The following is a 25,935-nucleotide window of genomic DNA, read 5'->3' on the forward strand; positions in this document are numbered from 1 at the left end:
CCTCTCTCAGCCCAACCGACCTCACGGGATTGTTCTTGTTCTTGTTTAATGAAAAGAAAGACCAGGGGACACATGATAGCAGTCTTCCAATATCTCAGGGGTTGCCACAAAGAAGAGGGAATCAAACTATTCTCCAAAGCACCTGAGGGCAGGACAAGAAGCAATGGGTGGAAACTAATCAAGGAGAGAAGCAACTTAGAAGTAAGGAGAAATTTCCTGACAGTTAGAACAATTAATCAGTGGGACAGCTTGCCTCCTGAAGTTGTGAATGCCCCAACACTGGAAGTCTTTAAGAGGATGTTGGATAGCCATTTGTCTGAAACATTATAAGGTTTCCTGCCTAGGCAGGGGTTGGACTAGAAGACCTCCAAGGTCCCTTCCAACTCTGCTATTGTATTGTATTGTGGTAAAAATAGAAGGAGGAAGGAGGTATGTTTTCTGCTTTGAGTTATTTATAATAATAATAATAATAAAGGAGTGGTACAAATAAATTAATTAAACCGTGCAACGCAGGGTGGTGAGGTGATCATTATCAATATACAAAAGAAACAAACACAGGATTCTTTCAAGCTTTGTTTTTTCCTGTAAGAGAACACACGAAGTCCCTTTAAAAGAGAAAAAGAAAAAATGAAAAAAGGACATTGGCCAACTATCAACAAATTAAGGGTAAGATTCCTGGAGAAGTCAATCCCTTGGTTTAAAAGCATTTTCCCTGCAGAGCGGTTTATACCTATGTGGGCCACTGGGGGGCAGTATATGTTATGTCTTAAATGCATTGGGTTATTGCCTGCTTACCTATAGGTAATCTGTGAATTTAACCGCCATTCATTCATTCAATGACCTTACAATGGCACTGGAAAAAGTCACTTGCCACCGGTCCTCGCGCTTACAACCATCATAGCATCCCCACAGCCACACAATCAAAATTTGGACCCTTGCAAATTGGCGTATCTTTATGACATTGCAGTATACCAGGATATATGACCTTCCCAGCTGGTTTCTGAGAAGCAAAGTCAATGGGAGAAGCTGGACCATGTGATTCACTTAACAGCTGCAGTGATTCACTTAACAACCGTGGCAAAAATGATCATAAAATCGGGACTAACTCACTTAACCACCTAGCCCAGGGGTAGTCAACCTTTTTATACCTACCGCCCACTTTTGTATCTCTGTTGGTAGTAAAATTTTCTAACCGCCCACCGGTTCCACAGTAATGGTGATTTATAAAGTAGGGAAGTAACTTTACTTTATAAAATTTATAAAGCAGAGTTACAGCAAACCCCTACCGCCCACCATGAAAGCTGGAACGCTCACTAGTGGGCGGTAGGGACCAGGTTGACTACCACTGGCCTAGCCTATCAATGGAAATTATGTTCCAAAGTGTGGTCATAAGTCAAGGACCACACTCAAAATGGACTGTTGGATAAGCTATTCTTGCTGTATGTGCCACATACTGCCCCCTGTGGCTGCTTGGGGCATTACATGCTCCAAAGGAGGAAAAAAAGGGGAAAGCAATTCTACAGCAACACTGCCCCCTTTGGTTGAATTGGGTTCTGGTAGTTGAAGGGCCAGTAATATAGAGCAGGGATGGACAGCTATGGCAAAGAGTGGTGCGGTGAACAAAACTCCGCATTGGAGACAGGAAAGGCATCCAGCCAGTAAACTCTTAGCTCCATTCAGTTGCCCAGACTCCACCCCAAAAGGGATTATGAGGTTGTTAAAAGATGATGGACGGCTATGGCAACTTTTATGACCTGTGAACTTCAACTCCCACAATTCCTAAGCCCGCACAGGAATTCTGGGAGTTGAAGTGGTCACCATAGCTGCTCATCCCTGATAAAGAGCAATGGGATGACATGATCTCACATACTCTTGTCTTCCAATTAGTCCTCAAAAGGAAAGATATCAAAAAATAAGCCACAGGTATTTTTCATAGTCCTCAAAGCATTTTGGCATCTAAAGCTTAAAGTTTGATCTTTAAGCTAATTCAAGAAACTCCAGGAATTTGAGAGCTGGCCCCAAATCCCAAATCCGAAACATCAACTGGGAATTCAAGAGAAGTCAAAAACATGAGCCGAGCGGACAGAAGAGTAAAAGGGTCACTTGATTGGATACTGATTCCTACATGAGGTCATGTTTGTTGAACAGCCTAAGTAAACAGATATGCTAATACACAATGTGTGGTTGGCTAATCACCACGCCGGCTGTGGATGAAGTAAGTTGTAGTCCAAAATATCTGGAGGGCACCAGGTTGGAGGAGACTGCGAGAGTATGCAGAACAAACCAGTTGAATGCATGGCCTCCCCCATCCCCCCCTCCAAAAAAACCAGTTGAACGCATGGAGCTCTCCATTCGAAAAGAGTGTCCTGAACTGGTCAAAATAGCAGCACAAGAGTTATCTCGGAAGAGTAGTCTTTCCTTATGAAGTGTGAGTGTGCGTGTGTGAGTGTGTGAGTGTGTGTGTGTGTGAGTGCGTGTGTGTGTGTGTGAGTGTGTGTGTGTGTGAGTGTGTGTGTGTGTGTGTGTGTGTGTGTGTGTGTGTGTGACCGGAATCCCAGACAAAGCCAGCAGACAAAGCCGTGTTTCTCAGATGTCAATATTCAGCTCCCGGGCAAGAGGTACTGAAGATGAGGCTCTTGTCGTCAGGTGGACTTCTTAGTTATGTTCTTCTCCAGTTGTCCCACAGTGAGCATCTGCAGATAATGCAAATAATAATAATGATAATAATAACAACAGCACAAACTACGGTAAAACTATGCAGAGTAATTGACCAAGGAAAGAAGAGAGAGAGGTAGTGATGATTTTTAAAAACTGGCTGATCCAGAATAGGACAGAATAAGAGAATAACAGAACAACAGATTGGGAAGGGACCTTGGAGGTCTTCTAGTCCAGCCCCCTGCTCAAGCAGGAGACCCTGTACCATTCTGGACAAATGGCTGTCTAGTCTCTTCTTAACAGCCTCCAGTGATGGAGAATCCACAACTTCTGGAGGGAAGCTGTTCTTCTCATTACTTGTTCTCACTGTCAGGGAAATTTCTCCTTTGTTCTAGGCTGGATCTCTCTTTGATTAGCTTCCATCCGTTCTTTCTTCCTGCCTTCCTTCCTTCCTTCCTTCCTTCCTGTCCTGCCACCTTGATAACCTACTGGCAGCCCTGCAATCACAAATGGAGATGCAGGCCAAAAGAAAAGTGGTTACGAATGATTCCACTCTATTTATGGGAGAGTAAACACACACAAAAGGGACCTGGCTGCTCAGGTGCTAAGACGCTGAGCTTGTCCATCGGAAAGGTCAGCAGTTCGGGGGTTCGAATCCCTAGCACCGTGTAACGGAATGAGCTCCCATTATTTGTCCCAGCTTCTGCCAACCGAGCAGTTTGAAAGCACATAAAAATGCAAATAGAAAAATAGGGACCACCTTTGGTGGGAAGGTAAAAGCGTTCTGTGTGCCTTGGGCTTTTAGTCATGCTGGCCACATGACCACGGAGACGTCTTCGGACAGCGCTGGCTCTTTGGCTTTGAAACGGAGATGAGTACCACCCCCTAGATGTCTGATGGCCACAGTCCAAAGACTTCACTGCTTATGCACTTCAGAAAGGTGCAAGTTTATTTTATTTATTAAAATTATATGCTGCCCATTTCACTGTCCAAAGCGTATATGCCCAGATAAATATTAAAGTTAAAGAAATCAGATTGCACACGATGGAAAATTCACTTGGAAGTGATGCAGATCATAGCAATGTCCCACTAGTTAAATGATAGGTTGGAGGCTTTCTAGTCAAGCAGGAGACCTGGCCCATACCATTCTACCTGTGTCCACCTATCAAACCTCATTTTATTAAAGAAATGACATTGACCTTACTTGAGAAAGTTGATTATTCATACTTGTGCAATCGTAGAATAGATTTTGATCAGTTGTTCTTACCCATACTTTACCAAAGTTTTTGGGAAGGTGGCCCTACTGAATACATGTTCTTCAGGCAGAAGTCTTGGCTGGGAAAAGATTCCTGTTCGAAGCTTTGGAGAACAGATTGGAATCAGAAAACAAAGATGGAAGGGACCTTAGAGGTCTTCTAGTCCAACCCACTGCTGAAGCAAGAGACCCTATACCATTTCAGACAAATGTTGTCCAATCTCTTCTTAAAAGCCCCCAGTAATGGAGCATCCACAACTTCTGGAAGCAAGCCGTTACACTGATTAATTGTTCTCATTTTCAATAAGTTTCTCCTTAGTTCTAGATAGTTTTAGGCCCTAAAAGGACCACAGCACACAGTTACGACCTCCTTGTTAATCTTCCATCCATTACTCCTTGTCCTACACTCTGGTGCTTTGGAGAATAATCGACTAAGAATAATCTCAGTGACAGCTATCATGTCACCCTTAATCCTTCCCTCCATGATAGGCATAGCTAATTCCCTCAATTGTTCATCATACAGTTTAGCCTCCTGATTCCTAATCCTCTTGGTTGCTCTTCTCTGCCCTCTTTCTAGAGTCTCAACATCTTTTTGTATATATTGTGGTGGCCAGAACTGGGTGCACTATTCCAAGTGTGGCCTCACCAGTGCAATATTAAAGCAGTACTAAAGCTTTGTGTGACCTTGAGGCTCTCTCTCTGTGGATGCGATACCACATCTGTGTGTGTCTCCCCTTCTGCAGGTCCGTCTCTTACCCCAGGCAAATCGGCCTCCACGTCATTTAAAGTCCACTCACTTGTCGGGATCATGGGATTGAAGGCCTAATAGAAAGAAAGAAAGAAAGAAAGAAAGAAAGAAAGAAAGAAAGAAAGAAAGAAAGAAAGAAAGAAAGAAAGAAAGAAAGAAAGAAAGAAAGAAAGAGATACTCAGCTTGCTTTGGGGTCAAATGCACAGCAAGGAGCAAAATGTTTTTATTTGGATCCTTTCTCCATTCTTTTTACACGCACAAACTTTTCTTTTTTTTAAGTGTTTTTTTTTTACTTTATTTAATACAAACATACCATAAACAAGGGTGTCATCTGGGTACAAATATTTTGTGCAGTAACAATTAAATTTACAGCCATATTCATTATTTTATCTATTCTTAAGCTGAAAAGTAACCTACTATCATAAAAATCCCCTTCTTAATTTGTTTTTTGGTTACATTTCCCACATTTGCTAGACACATTTTTCAATGTGTTAGGCCCTAAAAGGACCACAGCACACAGTTACGACCTTTGAAGCATTTCCATGGTGATCAAAATTCAGATGCTTGGCACTTGTTCATACTTATGACTGTTGCTGTGTACCAAGGTCAGGTGGTCATCTTTTGCGACCTTCTAACAAGCAAAGGCAATGGGGAAGCCGGATTCCCTTAGGAATCAGGTTGCTAACTTATCAACTTGCAGTGATTCACTTAACAACTGTGGCAAGGTAGGTCGTAACATGGGGCAAACTTAAGAAATATCTCGCTTAATGACAGAATGTTCGGGCTGAATTGTGGCCAAAAGTCAAGGACTACCTTTAATCACACAGATAGGACAGCCATGGTTTTTTTTTAAACCCTCTCCTGGATGTCTCTAACCTGATGTTTTCCAAACTTGACAGTTTTAAGTCATGTGGGACTTCAACTCCCATAATTAATCCAGCGAGCGTAGGAAATTTACCTCCAAAGATCTGTTAGTTTCCAGACTGTACTGTGGATTTCTTAGAAAGATCTGAAAGCCTTCCAAATTCAGATCAGCCCCGTCCCAGAGATCAGGAATGACTGTTCTGAAGAAACACAAAAAAAGACAGTTGTTTAGAAACAAATTCAGACCTTCAGATCAATCCGAATAGAGCTGGGACCTTGGAGGTCTTCTAGTCCAGCCCCCTGCTCAAGGAGATCATATACATATACATATACATATACATACATACACACACACACACACATACACACACCATTTCACACATGTGACTGTCCAGTCTCTTCTTAAAAACCCCAGTAAGAAGACCCTACAACTTCTAGAGGCCAGCTGTTCCACTGGTTAATTGTCCTCACTGTTAGGAATTTTTTCCTTAATTCCAGGCTGCTTCTCTCCTTGATTAGTTTCCAACCATTGTTTTTTTGTCCTGCCCTCTGGTGCTTTGGAAAATAAGTTGACCCCCTCCTCTTTGTGGCATCCTCGCCAACTCCCTGCAAAATCACCAAATCCCATGTATATTTCAGCATTCTCTCCTGAAATTTCACCAGTTCCCAGATGTCAAATCTAGAACTCGCAAGGTTTCAGTACTCTAGCATGAAATAGGAGCATTCTCATGTAAGAGCTTACCAAAAGCTTACAAAATCTCAACATGTAAGCGGGATGATCTCCAGCAGTTTAGGACAAGAGAGAAAGCAGCAGTAAGCTTTAAATCCAGGATTTTGAGGTCATCTCATATAAAAATATACAGAGGGCAACCCCAAAGTTCTGCAGGCAGCCTTCAGGTTATGGCTGATAACTTGGCAACTATTCAAAGTTACAACTGGTCAGAAAAGGGGGACTTATGACCCAGATTTGAAATTCTTAGGGTTCAGGGCAGGGGTGAAATCCAGCAGGTTCTGACAAGTTCTGGAGAACCGCTAGTGGAAATGTTGAGTATTTCAGAGAACCAGTAGCAGAAACTTTTGAGTAGTTCGGAGAACCGGCAAATTCCACCTGTGGCTGGCCTCAGGAGTGGGGGGGGGGGAATGGAGATTGTGCAGTATCCTTCCCCTGCCACGCCCACCAAGCCACACCATGCTCACCAAGCCACGCCCACAGGACCGGTAGTAAAAAAAATATTCAATTTTACCACTGCTTTGGGCTCCCTTTTGTAATCATGTGACCAAACATCACCAAATACATTTATGGGTTTTTGCAGTGTCCTAGATTCACAGTTTCGGCAAAACCACACCCATAGTAAACAACTGGCTTAACAACAGCAGATTCCCTTTAGCATAATGACTGTCTTAACAACCACTGCAAAACAGGTTGTTAAAAAAAATAGTCATGTCACCGACCCACATTACGACTCTTACGGCATACGGCTGTGTAATAAGCAGGCTCCGTTACCGTTGGACGTTGAGGACTACCTGCGATCCATGTTTCTGTTCTGGACTCCGTTCCATAAGTCCCAACCGGCAGGACCAAAGAACACAAGGGTTTAGGGGGTTGTCAGAACTGCAGCCCGGGGGTAGGTTGCTCCCAGCATTACTGCCAGTTCGGTGCACGCAAAAAATTTGCTGCTGGTTCCAGCGGCCCAGGCCCCAAACCACTGCCGGTTCAGCCAAACCAGTCCAATCCAGTAGGAACCCACGCCTGCTGCAGCCTAAGGGAGCATCATTGATCTTCAACAACGCTGGGTACAGACACCTGTGCCTCACCTGTCCAAAAATGATTGTCTTTCCTGGGGCTGCAAACACACGGGCTGCAAATCATCGCACCTTGTCCTCCCATCTAAGACCGATTGGACCACGGTAATGGGCAGCACGGGGGGCTCCGGACAGGGGTTGTATCCAACCAAGGGGACAGCAGGACTGGAGAATGCAGCTTTCCTGTCCGGACCAGTGGCTTCTTCCTTGATCAGCAACAGATTGGTTTCCCTAGAACGAGAAATAAGTCCTCTCCATGTTCTGCCTTTCTTTGCTCCTGTTGTGGCCCACCAGTGGCCAGCGGGGCTGGCAGCAAACTCGGACAGTGAGGAGGTTGGGGAGGAACATGGGCCAGTCCTGAAGGCTGGGGAAGGCTCTGAGGAGGGCTCTCCATCAGAGGCAGAGGAGGGGGCCAGGGCCGTCCAACAGTTATCAGCTGCCTTTGGAGTCGGAGATCAGTGACCAAACTCCACCCCTCTTTCACTCCTCTTTTATTTCCTCTTGTGGGGGGGGGGGAATTCATCATCCACTTGTGGCCTCACTCCCAAGTCAACCCCTGTTCTTTAGCTGTTCCTTTCTCCTGGCAACTCTGTGCATGGGCACACTGGGAACAGGCTCCAGCTGTTCGTCTGCCTCACTGATGTCTGACTCTGAAGGCAGCTGATAACTGGCATAGGGCTCTGGCCCCTTCTCTGCCTCCGACACAGAGCCCTCATCAGAGCCTTCCCCAGACTCCAGGACTGGCCCATGTTCCTCCCCAACCTCCTCACTGTCCGAATCTGCTGCCAGCTCTGCTGGCTGCTGGCAGGCCACAACACCAACTTAATTTCTATTTGGAAATCACTTCTGGATTTTGTGCTCCGGGTGGCAACAAATGAAACTGTGACTTTGGGTCATGCTGATAAGTTTGTTGTTACAGACATGACTAATAAATATTAGTATGTAAAAGTAAAAAGTTAAGGCTTAGTTTCCTGGGCTAAAAAGAGTTAGAAGTCCATGTTTTTTCTCTCCCCCCCCCAACATTTATTTTATTTTTCCCCCCCCTCATTTCCCCACTATTTTCATTTAATTATTTACCTCTCACTGTCAGGAGGCAGCTGTAAAGCCACTGAAGTAGGTTGGGCAGCTTCAGGAACATCAGAAATGATGGTCCCTCTTGGGACAGGGCTGTTTAAACACGAGGCAGGCTCTGCGGATGGCTAGAAACAGCAAGGGGGGGGAGAGATATAACTTTTGTTATTCTGATGAAGCTCCAGAGGAATATAAGTAATCCTTGACTTATGACCATAATGGAGTCTGCCCATTATGGTCATAGGTCGTGACAATCGTAAAATGGGTCATTCACGTGACTGACTTAATTTTATAACCTCTTTGAAAGAGTTAAAATAGGTTTTGTTGTCATTTTTTAATGTGGGTACACTGGAACATAATAAAAATGAAACTCTGTTGTCTGCTCTCAAAAGTAAACATACATAACACACATACAGACATGCTATCTCCCTCCCTCCCTCCCTCCATCCATCCATCCATCCATCCATCTATCTATCTATCTCTATCTCTCCCTATCTATATCATCTATCATCATCTATCAATGATATCTATCTATCTATCATTATCTATCTATCTCTATCTATCATAGGGTACCTGAGGGCAGGGCAAGAAGCAATGGGTGGAAACTAATCAAGGAGAGAAGCAATGTAGAACTGAGGAGAAATTTACTGACAGTGAGAATAATTAATCAGTGGAACAGAAGTTGCCTCCAGAAGTTGTGAATGCCCCAACACTGGAAGTCTTTAAGATGATGTTGGATAGCCCTTTGTCTGAAATGGTATAGGGTTTCCTGCCTAGGCAGGGGGGTAGACTAGAAGACCTCCAAGGTCCCTTCCAACTCTGCTATTGTATTTTATTGTATTGTATTGTATCTATCTCTATCTATCTATCTCTATCTATCAACTATCATCATCTATCTATGATATATATCTATCATTATCTATCATCTATTATCTACCTATCATCTATTATCATCTATCTATATCTATTATTATTTAACTATCTATATCATCATCTATTATATATATATCATTATCTATCGATCATTATCTACCTATCATCTATTATCATCTATCTACAATATATATCTATCATTAATTATCTATCTATCTATCTATCTATCTATCTATCTATCTATCTATCTATCTATCTCTATCATCATCTATGATATATCTCTCTCTATCTATGAATCATCTATTATCTACCTATCATCTATTATTATCTATCTACGAAATCTATCTATCATCTATCTATCATCTATCAATCATCTATTACCATCTATCATCTATCATCTATCTACATTATCTATCTTTCATCTATTATCATCTATCTGTCTGTCTGTCTGTCTGTCTGTCTGTCTGTCTGTCTGTCTGTCTGTCTGTCTGTCTGTCTGTCTATCTATCTATCTATCTATCTATCTATCTATCTATCTATCATCTGTTATCATCTATCATCTATCTATGATATCTATCTATCTGTCGTTTTCTTCTTGGTAGTTCCTTCATGAAGGTTGCTCACAGCCTTACAGATAAACAATCAAACAGTAAACAACAGCCTCATCAAGGAACTACCAAGACAAAAACAACACTCCCATCAACACCAACAGGCAGGCTACTGTATGTAACCAGAGAGCAAGCCTCACTCCTTTCTAGCACTGATGATGTTACCTAGCTGGGTCATGAAACGTCTGCAAGAAAACCCCCAAGCTCAGAGAGAGTCCGAAGGATTCCTCAGGTCAACCCTGAGCTACGCACATTCTCTTCTATTGGAACTGAAAGCACTCCTCCCCTCTTTCCGTTTACTTTCTGGAAAATTAGGAAGAGTCTCTTCTCAAACGCTTCCCATGCCCTCCTTCCTTCTGTAGGCTGAGGCATGTTCCACACACATCTCCCTCCACCTCCCGGGGTCATTCTCGCAGACCATTACAATCCCACAAACGATATTGCTTCAAACCAAGAAGCCTCTCCTCAAATCCCCGGCCGCAAGCCAACCAAGAGCTGATTGACCTCCCAAATCAGTTGCCAGGCAAAACGAGAGCAGCTTAGAAACCAAAGACTGGAGGCATCGTGACCCCAAACTTACAGACTGAATGTAGCAAGGCTCGTGAAAGGGATCCACGGGCAGAGGCCTTCTGAATTTGGCCACCTGTGGGGCAGAGCTCCCATCATCCAGCATGAGAGGCCTAGTGGGCAGATAAGGAAGCAAAGCAGTTTAAACCCCCACATCCGGATGTCTGGCTCCCACAGATTTATCACAAACTAGCTGACCACTTGGCATTGCCCAAGTATTTATTTATAGGGAGGGAAATGTCCGGACCAAACGTAATTTCTAAGCTTAGGTTTTCCCCCCTTACCAGAGGGAGCCCCCTTGTGGAGTACTATGAGGCCATTACCATGGCAACTCCACTGCGCTGTACAGTAGAGGCCATTTTACGGCAGTACAGTAGAAGCCATTTTAAGGCACAATAGGCTGTATCTTAACAGAACACACACACACATCCGAGGGGTGTTAGGGGGGGTCTTGCCCCCACAGTAATTTTTTCCAGAGAGTAAGTCATCTGTGTACTGTTTGGTTGAAATTTCTCGAGGCGTTCCAAAGTTATAATGGAACACACACACAGACACACACAGCCATTTATATTTATATATTTATATATATATATACATTTATTTATGGTGCCTTCAAGTTAGTCTTGACTCCCAGGGATCATCTGGATTTGGCAAGTTTGTGGAAGAGGTTTGCCCTTGTTTGTTTCTTAGGGCTGAAGGAAAGAAACTGGCCCAAGGTCACCCATCCGGCTTTGTACATAAGATGGGTCTAGAACTCACTGTCTCCTGGTTTTTAGCCTGGTGCCTTTATAACACCATAAATCTATGTTCTTGTTCTTTTGTTTATTCAGTAAATGGAAGACTTAATCCTATTTGTAAATTTATGAATGAGGTTTACAGACTGTATGTACATAGCCTAGGTATGGATGGATTTGCTGGCTGGGGAAATCTGGGAATTGAAGTCCCTACCTTAAAACCTGCTAGCTGGGGAATTTTGAGAATTGAAGTCCCTAGCTTAAAACATGCTAACTGGGGAATTCTGGGAAGTGAGGTCCATACCTTAAAACATGCTAGCTGGGGAAATCTGGGAACTGGAGTCCCTACCTTAAAACATGCTAGCTGGGGAATTCTGGGAAGTGAAGTCCCTACCTTAAAACATGCTAGCTGGGGAATTCTGGGAAGTGAAGTCCCTACCTTAAAACCTGCTAGCTGGGGAATTCTGGGAACTGGAGTCCCTACCTTAAAACATGCTAGCTGGGGAATTCAGGGAAGTGAAGTCCCTACCTTAAAACATGCTAGCTGAGGAATTCTAGGAATTGAAGCGCACACCTTAAAACATGCTGGATGGAGAATTCTGAGGGTAGAAGTCAACTCATCTTAAACTTGCCAAGTTGGAGGGGGGGGGGGACTTCTTCCACTTACAACAAGGTTGAGTGCTCATCCAATCTCTTTTCCTTCAACGATGGTTAGAGAAGGATGGATAAATTGCTCCCACACACCCCATGTTCCCCAACCCCACCCCCCCTTTGGCTATCCCAGAGCATCCCGTGACTGAGATGGACCCAAAGGAAAGCCCCTGAAAGTGACCTCATTTCAATCCAATGCAGGTAGATCTCCCTCACCCCCCCCCCCCAGAGCTAGGAGTGGGATGGGGTGGGTTTTGGGAAGCAGCTTGCCTGCAACCCTTCGGCATTGGTCTCCTGTCCCTCAGCCCAGCAGGCTTCCAAACAAAGTCCGCAGCAGCTGACTGGGTGGATGTCCAAGGTCCCTGAATCAGCAGCTCTGACTCATCAATTCCACCCCTGTTCAGATCCTGGTCACCAGGGTGCCCGAGTCCCATGACCAGTTCTGCCCTTTGAAACAGCTCCACACTTTGCAAGGGAAGAGAAGCCCCCCCCTCCCCACAAGAGTTCCTTGACCACGTAGGCATCACATGAGGCTACTCACCGTTTTCTCTTGATCCCAGGGCTGCTGGGACTGGACTGGAGCTGGCCAAACAGAAATTGAATCAGCTGTTGGGGAAAATATTCAGTCAGCAGACAATAAGGCAGCCTCCCTCGGTGAATCCCCTGGGGTCCCCCCCCTTTCTGCTTGCAGGGACAACCTTCGAATAGCCACCTAAGATGGCACCTGTTTTGCCCAAACTGTATTTCCCAGGATTTCATAGATTTTCAGTGGCTAAGATCAGAAAGATCAGCAGGTCGGCGGTTCGAATCACTAGCGCTGCGTAATGGAATGAGCAGAATGGCCGCCACATGACCACGGAGACGCCTTTGGACAGCCTTGTCTCTTCGGCTTTGAAACGGAGATGAGCACCGAGTCGGGAACGACTAGCACATATATGCGAGGGGAACCTTTACCTTAGGGATAGAAGGGACTTTGGAGGTCTTCTAGTCCAACCCACTGCCCAAGGCAGGAGCCTTATGCCATCCTAGTCAACCGGTTGTCCAGTATATTCTTGGAAACCTCCAGAGTTAGCATCTACAGAGATTCTCAATCCCCCAGGTTGACCCAAAAGTGGTCTTTTTTTTTTCAAAAGGCAACTGGATTTTCTTAATTTTTTCCCCTTGAAAATGTTTCGCTTCACATCCAAGAAGCTTCTTTAGTTCTAAGCGGAAGAACTGAAGAAGCTTCTTGGATGAGAAGCAAAATATTTTCAAAGGAAAAAAAAAACAAGAAAGTCCAGTTGTCTTTTTTTGGGGGGGGGAAGCAGCTTTGGGACCTTCAGCAATAGTGCACCCACACCTCCAGGATACACCTGGAAACACCTGGAAATCCCAGCCAGCATGAATTGAAAAGCCTGGTTTATCCCATAGACAAGCCTGTGTGGATGGATGAGAGGGGCTGAGATACTTTTGGTTTAAGCTAAATTCTGCAAGTGAACATTAAGACTTCCAAAGAGTTGACATTTGCACCAAGGCAGACACACATTTATTTATAATACTAGTAGAGTTGCCCCTTTTAAAATCAGAGCCACAGGCAGCTCACAGCCCAGATTATAAAAACAAAACTGTGCAAAAAAGAAATAGCAAAGAAAAACAAATGCAGGAAAATCTGACTCCATCATCAAACGCATTTGATGCAACATGCAAAACGATGCACCACCCCATCTTTACCCTATCTCAGTGTTTGGAGGGAAAACCCCTCTCTTTTATCATAAGCATATCATATCAAGATGGCATTTTGGCAAGGGATGAGCTGCCCCTCACAAAGGCTGGGAAAAATGTTTTCTGAAAACTGGCTCAACTTATCAGGAGGGCTTTAAACATGTTTAAAGGGCTTTAAAGTTCTAAATTAGTTAGTTTACTTTATCATTACACCTTGTACAGTGAAATTAAATGCCATTTTCAGTGTACAGTGTACCTTTAAAAAAAAACCACGCATCCTTCACATTCTATACAATTGAATTGAAAATCCCTGATATTGCAATATTAATTGCACTATGCCGTAGAATTCAAATTGGCACCAGGTTAAGAGCCAATGGAATTCAAGAGGGGCTGGACTTGAACCACTTGTGGGAATGTAATGATTCTAAGCTGATGACATGCTTAACTCCCCTCCCACCGCCCTGCCTTCTCTTCTCGTACATCTACTCAAAGAAAGCATGGTTAAGCAATCCCAAACGGAAGCCCACCAGAGGTTGAGAATCTGTCTCAAGGGTGCTCCATCTGTCTCAATCCCCTCATTACCTTGTTGATCACTTTCTGATGCTGCAAGTGATTTTGCCGGAGACAAAGAACTTCCTTCCACAGAACTTCATTCTGCCTGAAAATAGAAGAGTAATCGCTCTAACACACAGTTGACTGGGGCTCCTCAAGACCATCTAGAGCCAGAGGTGGCACACAAAGCCCTCTCTTTGGGCAGGCGTGCCATTGCCAGCTGCTCTTCCGGGTTCTGTCTCTCCCGTGTGCGTGTGTTCGCACGGTTCAGTTTCAGTGCCGAAAAGGTTAGTTATCACTAATCTAGAGGTTTGTATATTTCTATGCAACTATGCTCAACCTGAGGGCTTAGACAAGTTCAGTTCAACTGCTATCGTTCCTGGCTGACAGAATAAGGATTGGATAAGCAATAGCAATAGCCCTTAGACTTATATACCACTTCACAGTGCTTTACAGCCCCCTCTAAGTGGATTACAGAGCCAGCCTATTGGCCCCCAACAATCTGGGTCCTCATTTTACCCACCTCAGAAGGATGGGAGGCTGAGTCAACCTTGAGCCAGTGAGATTTGAACTGCTGATCTGCAGCTAGCAGTGAGCTGAAGTAGCCTGCAGTCCTGCACTCTAACCACTGCACCACCTCGGCTCTTATAAGACTTCCTTAGTAGTGCAGGCTGAAATACATGATAACTTGTGGCAGCCATGTACAATTCAGTGGCTAGATAGACATGGTTCAGTTATTGTCAGGTATTATTTACTTAATTTTAACTATGAAAAAGATTGTATACAAATACAGGTAGTCCTCAACTTACAACAGTTCATTTAGTGACCATTCAAAATTACAGCAGCACTGTAAAAGTGACTTATGATCGTTTTTCACTCTTACGACCTTTGCAGCAAAATTCAGATGCTTGCCAACTGGTTTATACTTTTGTGACCTTCTGACAAGCAAAATCAATGGGGGAAAGCCAGATTCACTTAACAACTGTGCTACTAATTTATCAACTGCAATGATTCACTGAACAACTGTGGCAAGGAAGGTTGGTAAAATGGAGCAAACCTCACTTAACAAATGTTTCACTTAGCCACAGAAATTTTGGGCTCAGCCAAGGACTGCCTGAACAGCCGATTTGGAGAGGTGGTTGGAGACTGCAGGAGTCTCCAAACTTTAATACTTGTGGACTTCAACTCCCAGAATTCCTCAGCCATGAATTTTCAACCCTGGCTGGGGAATTCTGGGAGTTGAAGTCCACAAGTCTTAAAGTTGTCAAGCCTGGCTTAGACAGTAGCTCTTCCTGACACCAAGTACCAGAAACTCAAGTCTCCATTGTCAGCCCTGCAATGAACTTCTATTTAGGCCACTTGTTTTATTCTTTTTTTAGATTTTTTTTTATTTTGTTTATACAATCACATTATCTTTGCAACACATTTTACATCTTTTACATACCCATTGTGTTTCCTTTGTCTGTACATGTAAATCTTATATAACTCTCTCTCTCTCTGTCTCTCTCTCTCTATATATATGTATGTATGTATGTATGTATGTATGTATGTATGTATATACATATATATACATATACATATACATATATATATACACACACACATATGTATATGTATGTGTGTATGTATGTATGTATATTTACATACCCATTGTGTTTCCTTTGTCTGTATATGTAAATCTTAACTCTCTCTGTCTCTGTCTCTCTCTGTCTCTCTCTCTCTTATATATATGTGTGTGTGTGTGTGTACGTGTACGTATATGTATATATATATACGCATATATACACATATATACACATGTATGTATATGTATGTATATATGTGTATATGTATATGTGTGTGTATGTGTGTGTATATATATATATATGTATGTATGTATGTATGTACATATGTATATATATGTATATACATGTATATACATATATAGTTTCAGTTTCAGTTTCAGTTTATTAAACTTGCATGCCGCCCTATTCCCAAAGGGACTCAGGGCGGCTTAGAAACCGATAGGGAAAGGGGGGAATACAAAGAAAACAAAACAAGACAACAACAAAATACACAAAAACAGATTTAAAAAACTCCTCAACAGCCACAACAAATTGGAGTGGGGCTGGGAACTCATCAGCCCCAGGCCTGCCGGAACAGCCAGGTCTTGACGGCTTTGCGGAAAGCCTGAAGGGTGGTGAGGGTCCGAATCTCCACGGGGAGTTCGTTCCAGAGGGCCGGAGCAGCCACAGAGAAGGCTCTCCTCCGGGTGGTCGACAGTCGACACTGGCTAGCTGATGGAATCCGGAGGAGGCCTAATCTGTGGGATCTAATTGGTCGAAGGGAGGTAATTGGCAGGAGGCGGTCTCTCAAGTACCCAGGTCCGATACCATGTAGGGCTTTAAAAGTAACGACTAGCACCTTGAAGCGCATCCGGAGTCCAATAGGCAGCCAGTGCAGCTCGCGGAGGATAGGTGTAATGTGGGTGTAGCGGGGTGCACCCACAATCGCTCGCGCGGCTGCGTTCTGGACAAGCTGAAGTCTCCGAATGCTCTTCAAGGGCTGCCCCATGTAGAGCGCGTATACACATATACACATATATACACATACACACACATATATACATACATACATACATACATACGTATACATACGTACACACACGTATACACACGTATACACACATATATACATATATACATACATACATACATACACACACATACACACATGCATATTTTGTTTCATATATCTTTTCTATTAGTTCCATATATAACATCCTTTATATGCATGCAATCCTCTTATGTTTCTTATTTCATACTATTTTTGTCTACAGTCTATTTTGTACTTCCACCTCTTATTTATTCTCCGGTTTTGTATTTGTTTTGTAGTTTCTTGACCTTTCTTCTTCTCTTTATTGCTTTCCATTCCCCCCCCCCACTCTTTCCTCTAGCCAATTATACCATAAGTCCCATACTTCAGATTCCTCTTGTCCTTTAGCTCTTTTGTGGCCTATCCATTTCAGCGCATTCCAATATTTTTTTTATTACATTTTCTTCCGTTGGTATGTGTTTATTTCCAATTCTGTGCATAGGAGATTCTTTCTGCCATAATTATGTGTAGAATTAGGTATTTGATACTTTTCTCATAATTCCCCCGTCAGCCTCTGCTTCGCTTACTTACTATCGGCTGCCATAGAAACGGGAAATGGCAATAAATGGCACAGGAGTGAATGGAAAAGGGAGTTTTCTTCTCACCATCTTCTGCGCATGCTGGTGGCTGGAGGCCAGTGTTTGGGCCTGGTCAAAGCCAACCGTCCTGCATACCAATGTAATGATGTTGTCTGGAGATGCAACCCACATGACACCTAAGGGAGTTGCAGATTGGACACTGGGGTGGGGTCGTTTGAGGGAGGGGGCTGGGTTATCATTTGATATGTATTTGTTCGCGCCTTCCTTGCTCAGGTCTTGCTTTACTTTCGCTGCTATATTTTCATAACCAGTAAAAGTATTTTAATTCCATGAACAATGGAGTTGGGAGTTTGCTTTCTTGGTTATTGATGGAGGGACGCCTGACATCCCCTTTATTATTCCTAATAGAAATAGTTCCGGTTTTGGTTCTATTTGATGTGCAGCGATCTCCACTTAGGCCACTTCTATTGGCCTTTGGAGATGCTGCCCATGGTGGAGGCTGGGTGCTATCCCCAAGCCGGGGGTGAAATGCTACCGGTTCTACTGGTTTGGGCGAACCGGTTTTTCAAACAATCAGCTGTGACATGGGATTTAAATCAGCTAAGAAAACAGGATTTCCTGCTTTCTAGCTAATTTAAATCTCGTGGCACAGCAGATTCCCCCACCTCGCTGTTTGCTTACCTTTGCAGGCGTGCTCGGTAGCAGGCTCCGCCCAGACGTCATTACGTCCATTTTTGATGCTCTGTGCATGTGCGGAGGTGAGGCGCCTTGCTCACATTGCAGGCACATGTGCTCACATTGCTACAGAACCAGTAGCAAAGGTAAGTGTGAAGTTTACAAAAAATGCCCTAATTAATTTATGAGCCTCGAGACAAAGTTCAAAAGAAATGCAATCATTTACTAGGAGCAACGTTTTGGCACGTTCTTCTGCAGAGCTGAATCTGATTTCCAGTTAATGGTATCTGAACTTTACCCCTGTGCCTCCCCTCCCCTCAGTCTGTGTCATAAATCATATCCACCAAGAGGTGCTGCAGCAGGCTGTGAACTTTCTCGCCTCACATGGCCTGTTGTAGAAATCTGAGATCCAATTCTGGTCGAAGGTATGCATGGAATTCTCCCTCCCTTTCCCCTGTCAACTTGATAATAGTCATGGAAAACGTTTACAAGTTGACAGTAAGTGGATTTCACCCCTGTCCCAAGCTGATGTTGCATGCCATGAAGTCATGAGTTAAATGCCACGTTTGAAGGCCAGGAGGTGGACTTACTGTTTCACATCCTGAACTTGACACTCCATCATCTCCTGCTGGTTCCTGAGGACTTGGATCTCATACAAGAGCCGGCTGAGGTCTTCTTGGCGCATCTTGGTTTCTTCACTTTTCACCACAGATACCTGAAAGAACAAAGAGGAGGAGGAAGAGAAGAGCAACAAACCCAGTTCCCCCCCCCCAAAAAAAAGGTGGATCATCATATCTACAGCTGTTTGGTGTCCCCCAAACTTTAGATCAGGGGTCTCCAAACTTGGCAACTTTTAAGACTTATGGACTTCAAGTTTCCTAATTCCTCAGCCAGCCATGAGGAATTCTGGGAGTTGAGGTCCACATGTCTTAAAGTAGCCATGTTTGGAGACCCTCGCATTTAGATGTTAGGAAAATGCCCCTGAAAGAGATGAATAGGTTGACACTGAAAATAAGGATAAAGAGGAATTGGTGTACTTCAAGACATGGGGAAGATTTTATGATTGGCTAGAGAAAGGAAGCTAGAAAAGAAAGTGAGAAGATACAGAACACAGACAATGCACTATTAAATGGAAAAGGGAAGGAAGAAGGGGAAAACAGAAAAGAAAATATTAAATATGCAAGTATATATTCAAGAGCAAGATATAAAGGGGAAAAAACATAGTTAGGATAGATTAGCGAAGGTAAGGGAATAAGAAATGATACCAAAATATATCTGGGCTTGTGGAAATACCACCCCAAGAAAACATAAACTGAGATTTGAAAGTGACACCTACAACAGAAAAAGAGAGGGAGAGAGGATGAGAGAATGAAAGAAAGATGGGGAAAAGAAGAAAGAGGTAAGGAGAGGAGGGTGGAAGGGAAAAGAAGAGAAGGAGAGAGGGTAGGAAGAGTAAGAGTAAGAGTAGGAGTAGGAAAAAGGTAAGGGAAGAAGGAAGGGGAAGGAGAGGAGAAAGGAAGGAAGTAGAGAAGGGAGGAAGGAAGAAAAGGAAGGGAAAACAAGGTGGTGTTACAACAGGCGGAAGGGATGGTAAATAAAGCAACCCAAACTGTATATTATAACCTATTAAACGAAATAATAAATGTATAAGAATGACAAATGTAAAGAAGAATAACAATTATGTGAATGTAATACTTAAAATGGTATGTAAGAGAATAAAAAATAAAAAATGTTGGGGGGAAAAATACCCCTGAAAGGTGCCAGCTCACAATCCCAACATTGTTTTGCTGGAATATGTCCCACTGTCAGGCCCAACAGAGCAGGCTGGAATGTACATTGGAGAGGGGAAGAGCATCTCCTCTCAGGAAGACCTTCCTTCAGCTTAATGGTTAAAGACCTAAATGGATTTGGTCTCTTTGAAGGATGTGGAATATGTAAGTGTTAAGGAAGCTATCTTAAAATCCTTCCAGCCCTCCCATCAAGTAAACAATAGAGCTGAAATGTTTGGCCCTGCCCACTCTGGGTATACAAAGGGAAGTGCTGGTGTGCTGCCAATGCAACTTTACTTCCCTGCAATAAATGGAAACGGGAACTGGCCACACTATCCAACGGTAGCTTTTTGTGTGTGTGTGTGAAAAATAAAATCTCTTTTCACGGCTGCTGTTTTGTCCAAACACAGTTGTCTTCTTTTAACGACCCCACAATCCCTTGCAGGATGGAGTCTTGGCAACTGGATGGAGCTAACAGAGTGGCCGGATGTCCTACTTGTTGCCAATGCGGAGTTTTGTTCAGCAGATATATTCTCATCATACCGAGAGAGAGAGAAATATCTACCTCTACCTAGGATTGAACTCCCAGCCTCCTGATTGTGAGGTGAGAGCTCCACCTGTAGGCCACCACACCATACAGAGTCAGCCTATATCTGCCAATAATCTGGGTCCTCATTTTACCGACCTCGGAAAGATGGAATCAAACATGAACCACTCCTTTGTCCAAACACAGGATACTCCCAAAATTCCAAAGGGAGCCAATTCCCAGCTGGGGAAATGGAGACTCTGACAAGGCAACCACATTGCAATTGGAAAAAATGGAACTTTAGACAAATTCCCAGGTGAATTTTGATGAATGTCAACAAGGCATCCCCTACCTTCCTTTTGATGAGCTCCAAAAGATGCTCATGTCCTTGTAGGAAATAAAGATGCTGGAACTCCGTATCATCACGTTCGGGCTTCACAAGTCCACCTTGCTCGATGTTCACCACTTTCCTAAACCCGTCTACATGCAACAGGGAGCAGAAAGAGGAGTGGAGGTTACACAACGTTCCACTTAACAACAAGGCAGCTTACAGTGACAAAGGTTCTGGTTCATCTTGTGGTTGTAAGTTGAGGACTATATCTGTGCAAGAACTAAGCTACTTTCCTCTTGCAGCATTTGATAAAGAGAGGAAGAATTACTGTATAGGGAATTATTCACTGCCCCAGTGCAGAGAAAAACAACAGAGCAAGACTGGATATGAATTTGTCTGGGATGTCTCCAGAGATTCTCAATCATCTAAGTCATGGATGTCGCCAAGGTGCTTTTTCAAAAAGCAACTGGACTTTGTTTTTTCTCTTCTTTTTCAATATATTTTTATTATTTTTACATTTAAAACAATGCAGTACTGCGAAGTCAGAGTAACTATACATTAACATTATATACAACTAGTCACAACTATTGACAATTAGCCTACTTAATACATCATCAATCCTTCTGTCCAATCACAGTATATACAGTTTGTTCCAGTCTTGTCACCTTGTCTTATACCAGTCATAAAAATCTATTCCAGACTTCAAAATATTCTGATTCCCCTTTATTTTTAAGTTCAAGAGTGAGCCTATCTGCTTCCGCACAGGCCAACACTTTTCTGATTATATCTAGCTTTGATGGTGTATTTTAGACATTGGTTAAGTGAGTTTTGCCCCATTTTACAACCTTTCTTGCCATGGTTGTTAAGTGAATCATTGCAGTTTTTAGTAACACCGTTGTTAAGTGAATCTGACTTCCCCATTGACTTTGCGTGTCAGAAGGTCTCAAAAGGGGATCACCTGACCCTGGGACACTGCAACCGTCATAAGTATGAAGCAGTTGCCAAGCAACTGAATTCTGATCACGTGACCAAGGGGATAATGCAACGGTTGTAAGTTTGAAAAACAGTCATAAGTCACTCTTTTCAGGGCTGTTGTAACTTTGAATGGCCACTAAATGAACTGTTGTAAGGTGAGGACGACCTGTAATCAGTCTACTTAAAGAAAACAAGCATCACTCAAATCCAGATCGACCTCAAGGGACTCGGTAGACTTAACTCAATTCATGTCATTATTATTATTTGTTAAATTTATTTGCCAACTATTTCGCCCTGGGGGCTACTCTAGGCAGCTTGCAATAATAAAAAGGAGGAAAAATGAAAAATAAACCGAAGTAAGAGCAATAAAATTAACAATAAACAATGACAAAGAAAGACAATGAGAATAATACGTCAATCTGACAACCAAAAAGATGGATGATGTTGTGACCTAAGGCCAGTGGAGCTGGCAGGAGACTTGGACAGTGAGGAGGTTGGGGGGGAACATGGGCCAGTCCTGGAGTCTGGGGAAGGCTCTGATGAGGGCTCTGTGTCGGAGGCAGAGAGGGGGCCAGGGCTGTCCGACAGTTATTAGCTGCCTTCAGAGTCGGAGATCAGTGGGACAGAAGAACAGAGGGAGCCCTCTTCCCAATGTGCGCATGCGCAGAGCTGCCAAAAGAAAGGAACAGCTAAGGAACAAGGGCCGACTCAGGAGTAAAGATACAGGTAGACGGTGACCCCTCCCAGAGGAAATAAAAGAGGAGCGACAGGGGAGGGGAGTTTGCAGGAGACAATTAGCTCCCTTAATTAGTGTGAAGCTTTGTTCGTGACTCTCAGAGACTCCTTGCCAAGTATTTTCTTGCTCAGCATTTGGAAGATATCGGTCTGGCAGCCCTCCAAGCCTGATAAGGTCGGTGGTTGTAAATTGAAAGGCTGTTTGCTGGGAATGAGAAGAATACACATTAGCTTAATAAAAAGGGGGTTTTGTCAGGAAAGGAAGTCTGCTTTGTGATTTCGGGAAGCCTCACTCAGGACAGGTGGGTTGAGAGCAGAGACCAATTGGGGAAGCTGAAATTATTGCTTTCTTGTCTGTAACCCAAATGTCGAATGGCAGTGCCGCCATCCAAGATATTTTCCCCCCAATTTCTCAGTCCAGTTTCTGCTTCTAGGTTTCCCTGGTAGTCTCTTCTTACAGTACTAGCCAAATCTAATTCTACCAAATTTTCAAGAGCTGTCGACATGACCTCATGGCTGGCTTTTACGTCAGCAACCACTGCAGCATCCCCATGGATAGGGGATCTAAATTCAGACCCTTTCAGCATCCTTGCAATGACATGCCCCATTTCCTCGAAAATAAGACCTCCCCGGATAATAAGCCCAATCGGGCTTTGGAGCCCATGTGCTAAAATAAGCCCTCCCCTGAAAATAAGCCCTCCCTGGATTCCAGGGGGGCGTGGCCTGTTGCCGAGGAGGGCTCCACCGAGCTCCTCAGAGATCTGGTCTGTATATCTAAATAAGATCATAGATAGCACCCCTTTTTGGCTAAGAAAGGGGCAGGGAGGATAGCCCCGTAGGTTAGGATCTAATCGTAAGCCACAGCCTTTTTTCTTCTTTTATGGCTGTGGAAAGAGATTAGATCCGGCCGAAGCGGAGCTTTTATCTCCAGCCATTTCTTCTCAGCTGCCTTTTTTTTTTTGGCAGCCCCAGACAGGCTAGCCCCCCCCCAGGACAAGACAAAGTTTTTTCAAGCTAGAATTGATACGGGCGGGTCCCACCCCTGTGAGATTTATGTTTTTATTACTATCGTAAATACCAGCACCATTCGTCTTAGAGACTTCTTTGTCTAAATAGACCTCAAAATGGCGATTTCTCTCCGTGGATGATTGATGTACTTAGCTGGTGTTATCTCCCTGCAGACTGCTCCTTAACAAAATAAATTTTTCTTTTTTGGAAATAGAGGGGAGCGAAGCTCTGCTTACTTGCTTATTTATTATGCCACCCAAGTCAAGGAAGCGTCTTGCTACAAAAGAATTTAAAGAAACACAGCCTTTGTCTCCTGTGCCTTCTGCTGGGGAACTTTTAACACAGGAATATCTCCTTAAAATGCTTAACGCTTTTAAGACAGAAATCAGGGAATTTGTATTGGAATTATATGATGATTTAAAATCTAAAGTTAATCAAATGAAGGCGAATACGTTTGCAGCTGTGTCTGCCCTGTCAGATTATTCTGCTGAAATAGAGAACAAATTGGAAAGTCTGGAGAAGGCTAACTTAAATTTGACTACCAATATTGAAATTTTACAACAGAAAATTAGAGACAATGAGAAACAGCTTATGGTGATAAATTTTAACAGGAAGGCATCTGCGATAAGGGTCAGGGGATTCCGTGAAAAGGAGCAAGAGAATTTGAAACAAACCTTTGCTGAAGCCTTCAGCCATGCGCTGGGAAGCCCGGGACTTAACTTTGATTGGCAGATTCGGAAAATCTATCGCCAGAACTCATTGATAGCGGAACAGCGACAGCTCCCGAGGGACATAATTATACATTTCTCTACAAAAGAATCTAGAAATGCGATCGTGCAAAAATTTCATAATAACAGGCTCCGAGTTGAAGGCCAAGACCTGATTGTTTTTAAAGATATTCCTTCTCAGATGCTGACAGCAAGAAGGGATTACGCCTTTTTAACTAAGGAGCTTAGGAGCCAACAGATTCGATACAGATGGGAGGCCCCTGCCGGTATCACAGTTACATTTGAGAATCAAAGATTTCGTCTTAACTCTGTTTCGGAGGCTCAAGATTTCTATTGTAGGATTCTGAAGGCGGGACTTCCTGACGCGTTTGGAAGAGTGGAGAGACAAGCGGAAGGAGAAGCCGAGCGGTTGGCCATGTGGTTGCAAGATGGAGGGGGTAGCCCCTCCTCCCTCGGAGAAGTAGAAAAACGGAGATCGAGAATTTAGACATTTCAAAATGCTTGAGGACTGAATGGGGGCTTGAGACCTCTCCCCGGTAGAAAAAGCGGACTAATTTTTATCAGAAGGGAAAGCTGGGTGAAACTACTTTGAGCTAGATTTTAAATTAACGTTAGCATAAATTTGATAGTGGTAAACATCAGATAAGTAAGGGATGAGGGTAAAATTGACGTTGTTTAAAGCTTATCAGAACAGAAAGCCGGTTGGGATCATCTTAAGATAAGTGTAAAAAGAATGCGGAATGATTTAGGGTGTTTAAATTTTGTTAGAAGGGACTACTTTAAAATAGAAGGATAACTGATTCTTGCTGAAAGTATTATTTTATAAATTGCTCTGAATTACATTTTAAACAAATGCTAGTATAAATTTGATAGTGGTAAATATCAGACAAGTAAGGGATGAGGGTAAAATGCATGTGGAAGGAACTACGTTATTTGTGGTAAACATCAGACAAGCAAGGGATGAGGGTAAAACTTATGTTGTTTAAAGCTTATTAGAACAGAAAGTCGGTTGGGATTATTTTAAGATAATGTGTAAAAAGAATGCTGAATGATTTATGTTGCTTAAACCTTGTTAGAAGGGACTATTTTAAAATAGAAGGTTAACTGACTTTTGCTGAAAGTATTATTCGAATATGTGGAATGACCCATGCTATTTAACTTTTACTTGAAGGGAAAAATATCAGACAAGTAAGGGAAAAGGGTAAAATGCATGTGGAATGAATTACGTTATTTAAATCCTATTTGAAGAGGAAGTTGGTTGGAATTATCTTAAGATAGAAATTGATTTCTGTGTAAAGTAATAGTTGATTTACGCTGCTTTAAAGAAAGATGATTCATGCTGTGTAAATTTTACTAGAAGGGAAAGTTTGATTACTTGTCTGTAAAGTTATATTTGAATATATGGTATGAACCACGCTGCTTAAATTTTATCGGAAGGGATCATGAGGTTAAGGAAAAGGAACGGGAGAACCTACAGAAGGTTGGGGTAAATAGCAAAGAAGTAAGAGACGAGAATAAAATATAGATAGAAGGATTTATACTATTTAAACATAGATAAAGATGTGGGGCTGAGATCAACACAAAGAGTGGTTTCCTTTTTTTTTTTCCCTTTTCTTTTTTCTCTGTTTTTTTTTTCTTTTGATATATTACTTTTATTTTTTAATCCATATGTACACAAGATATTTTAGACAGAAGGTAGCGCCAGGTGTGGGCCCTGGGAAGTCGGGAGGATTAGGGATGGGGATTTGTGGGGGGTGGGGTGGGGGGGTGTTAACATAGCCTTAAAAAGAACAAGAATGTATTTATATACGGTGGTTTTTTTTTGTTTTTGTTTTTTTTTGTTTTTTTTATTTCTTTTTTTTTTCCTTGGTTCATCTTACCTTTATCAGATCCAACAACACTCGAATAAAGGCATACACCAAGGAGGGAGGT

At 43.0% G+C, this 25,935-nt stretch overlaps 1 protein-coding gene across 2 annotated transcripts in view; it reads right to left on the minus strand.

Annotated features, from left to right (window-relative positions):
- Window positions 1–2,467: 2,467 nt before the first annotated feature.
- Window positions 2,468–25,935, minus strand: part of HSF4 (heat shock transcription factor 4) — a 39,620-nt gene continuing 16,152 nt past the window's right edge. Inside the window, exons 3-12 of one of the 2 annotated variants that reach the window (XM_087728659.1) lie at window positions 20,579–20,706; window positions 18,522–18,646; window positions 14,114–14,189; window positions 12,372–12,412; window positions 10,459–10,558; window positions 8,404–8,525; window positions 7,339–7,557; window positions 5,618–5,723; window positions 4,667–4,732; window positions 2,468–2,693 (exon numbers count right to left, since the gene is read on the minus strand). In XM_087728659.1, the coding sequence (XP_087584785.1) occupies window positions 2,643–2,693; window positions 4,667–4,732; window positions 5,618–5,723; window positions 7,339–7,557; window positions 8,404–8,525; window positions 10,459–10,558; window positions 12,372–12,412; window positions 14,114–14,189; window positions 18,522–18,646; window positions 20,579–20,706 (1,034 nt within the window). In that variant the 3' untranslated portion in view covers window positions 2,468–2,642. Of the gene's footprint in view, window positions 2,694–4,666; window positions 4,733–5,617; window positions 5,724–7,338; window positions 7,558–8,403; window positions 8,526–10,458; window positions 10,559–12,371; window positions 12,437–14,113; window positions 14,190–18,521; window positions 18,647–20,578; window positions 20,707–25,935 lie in introns of both variants that reach the window. The other variant, XM_087728658.1, reaches the window with a different exon arrangement.

This window comes from Thamnophis sirtalis, unplaced genomic scaffold (assembly GCF_051295495.1).
Source record: "Thamnophis sirtalis isolate CommonGarterSnake01/CBP01778 unplaced genomic scaffold, rThaSir2_p1.2 scaffold_14, whole genome shotgun sequence".
In the NCBI taxonomy this organism is placed as follows: Eukaryota; Metazoa; Chordata; class Lepidosauria; order Squamata; family Natricidae; genus Thamnophis; species Thamnophis sirtalis.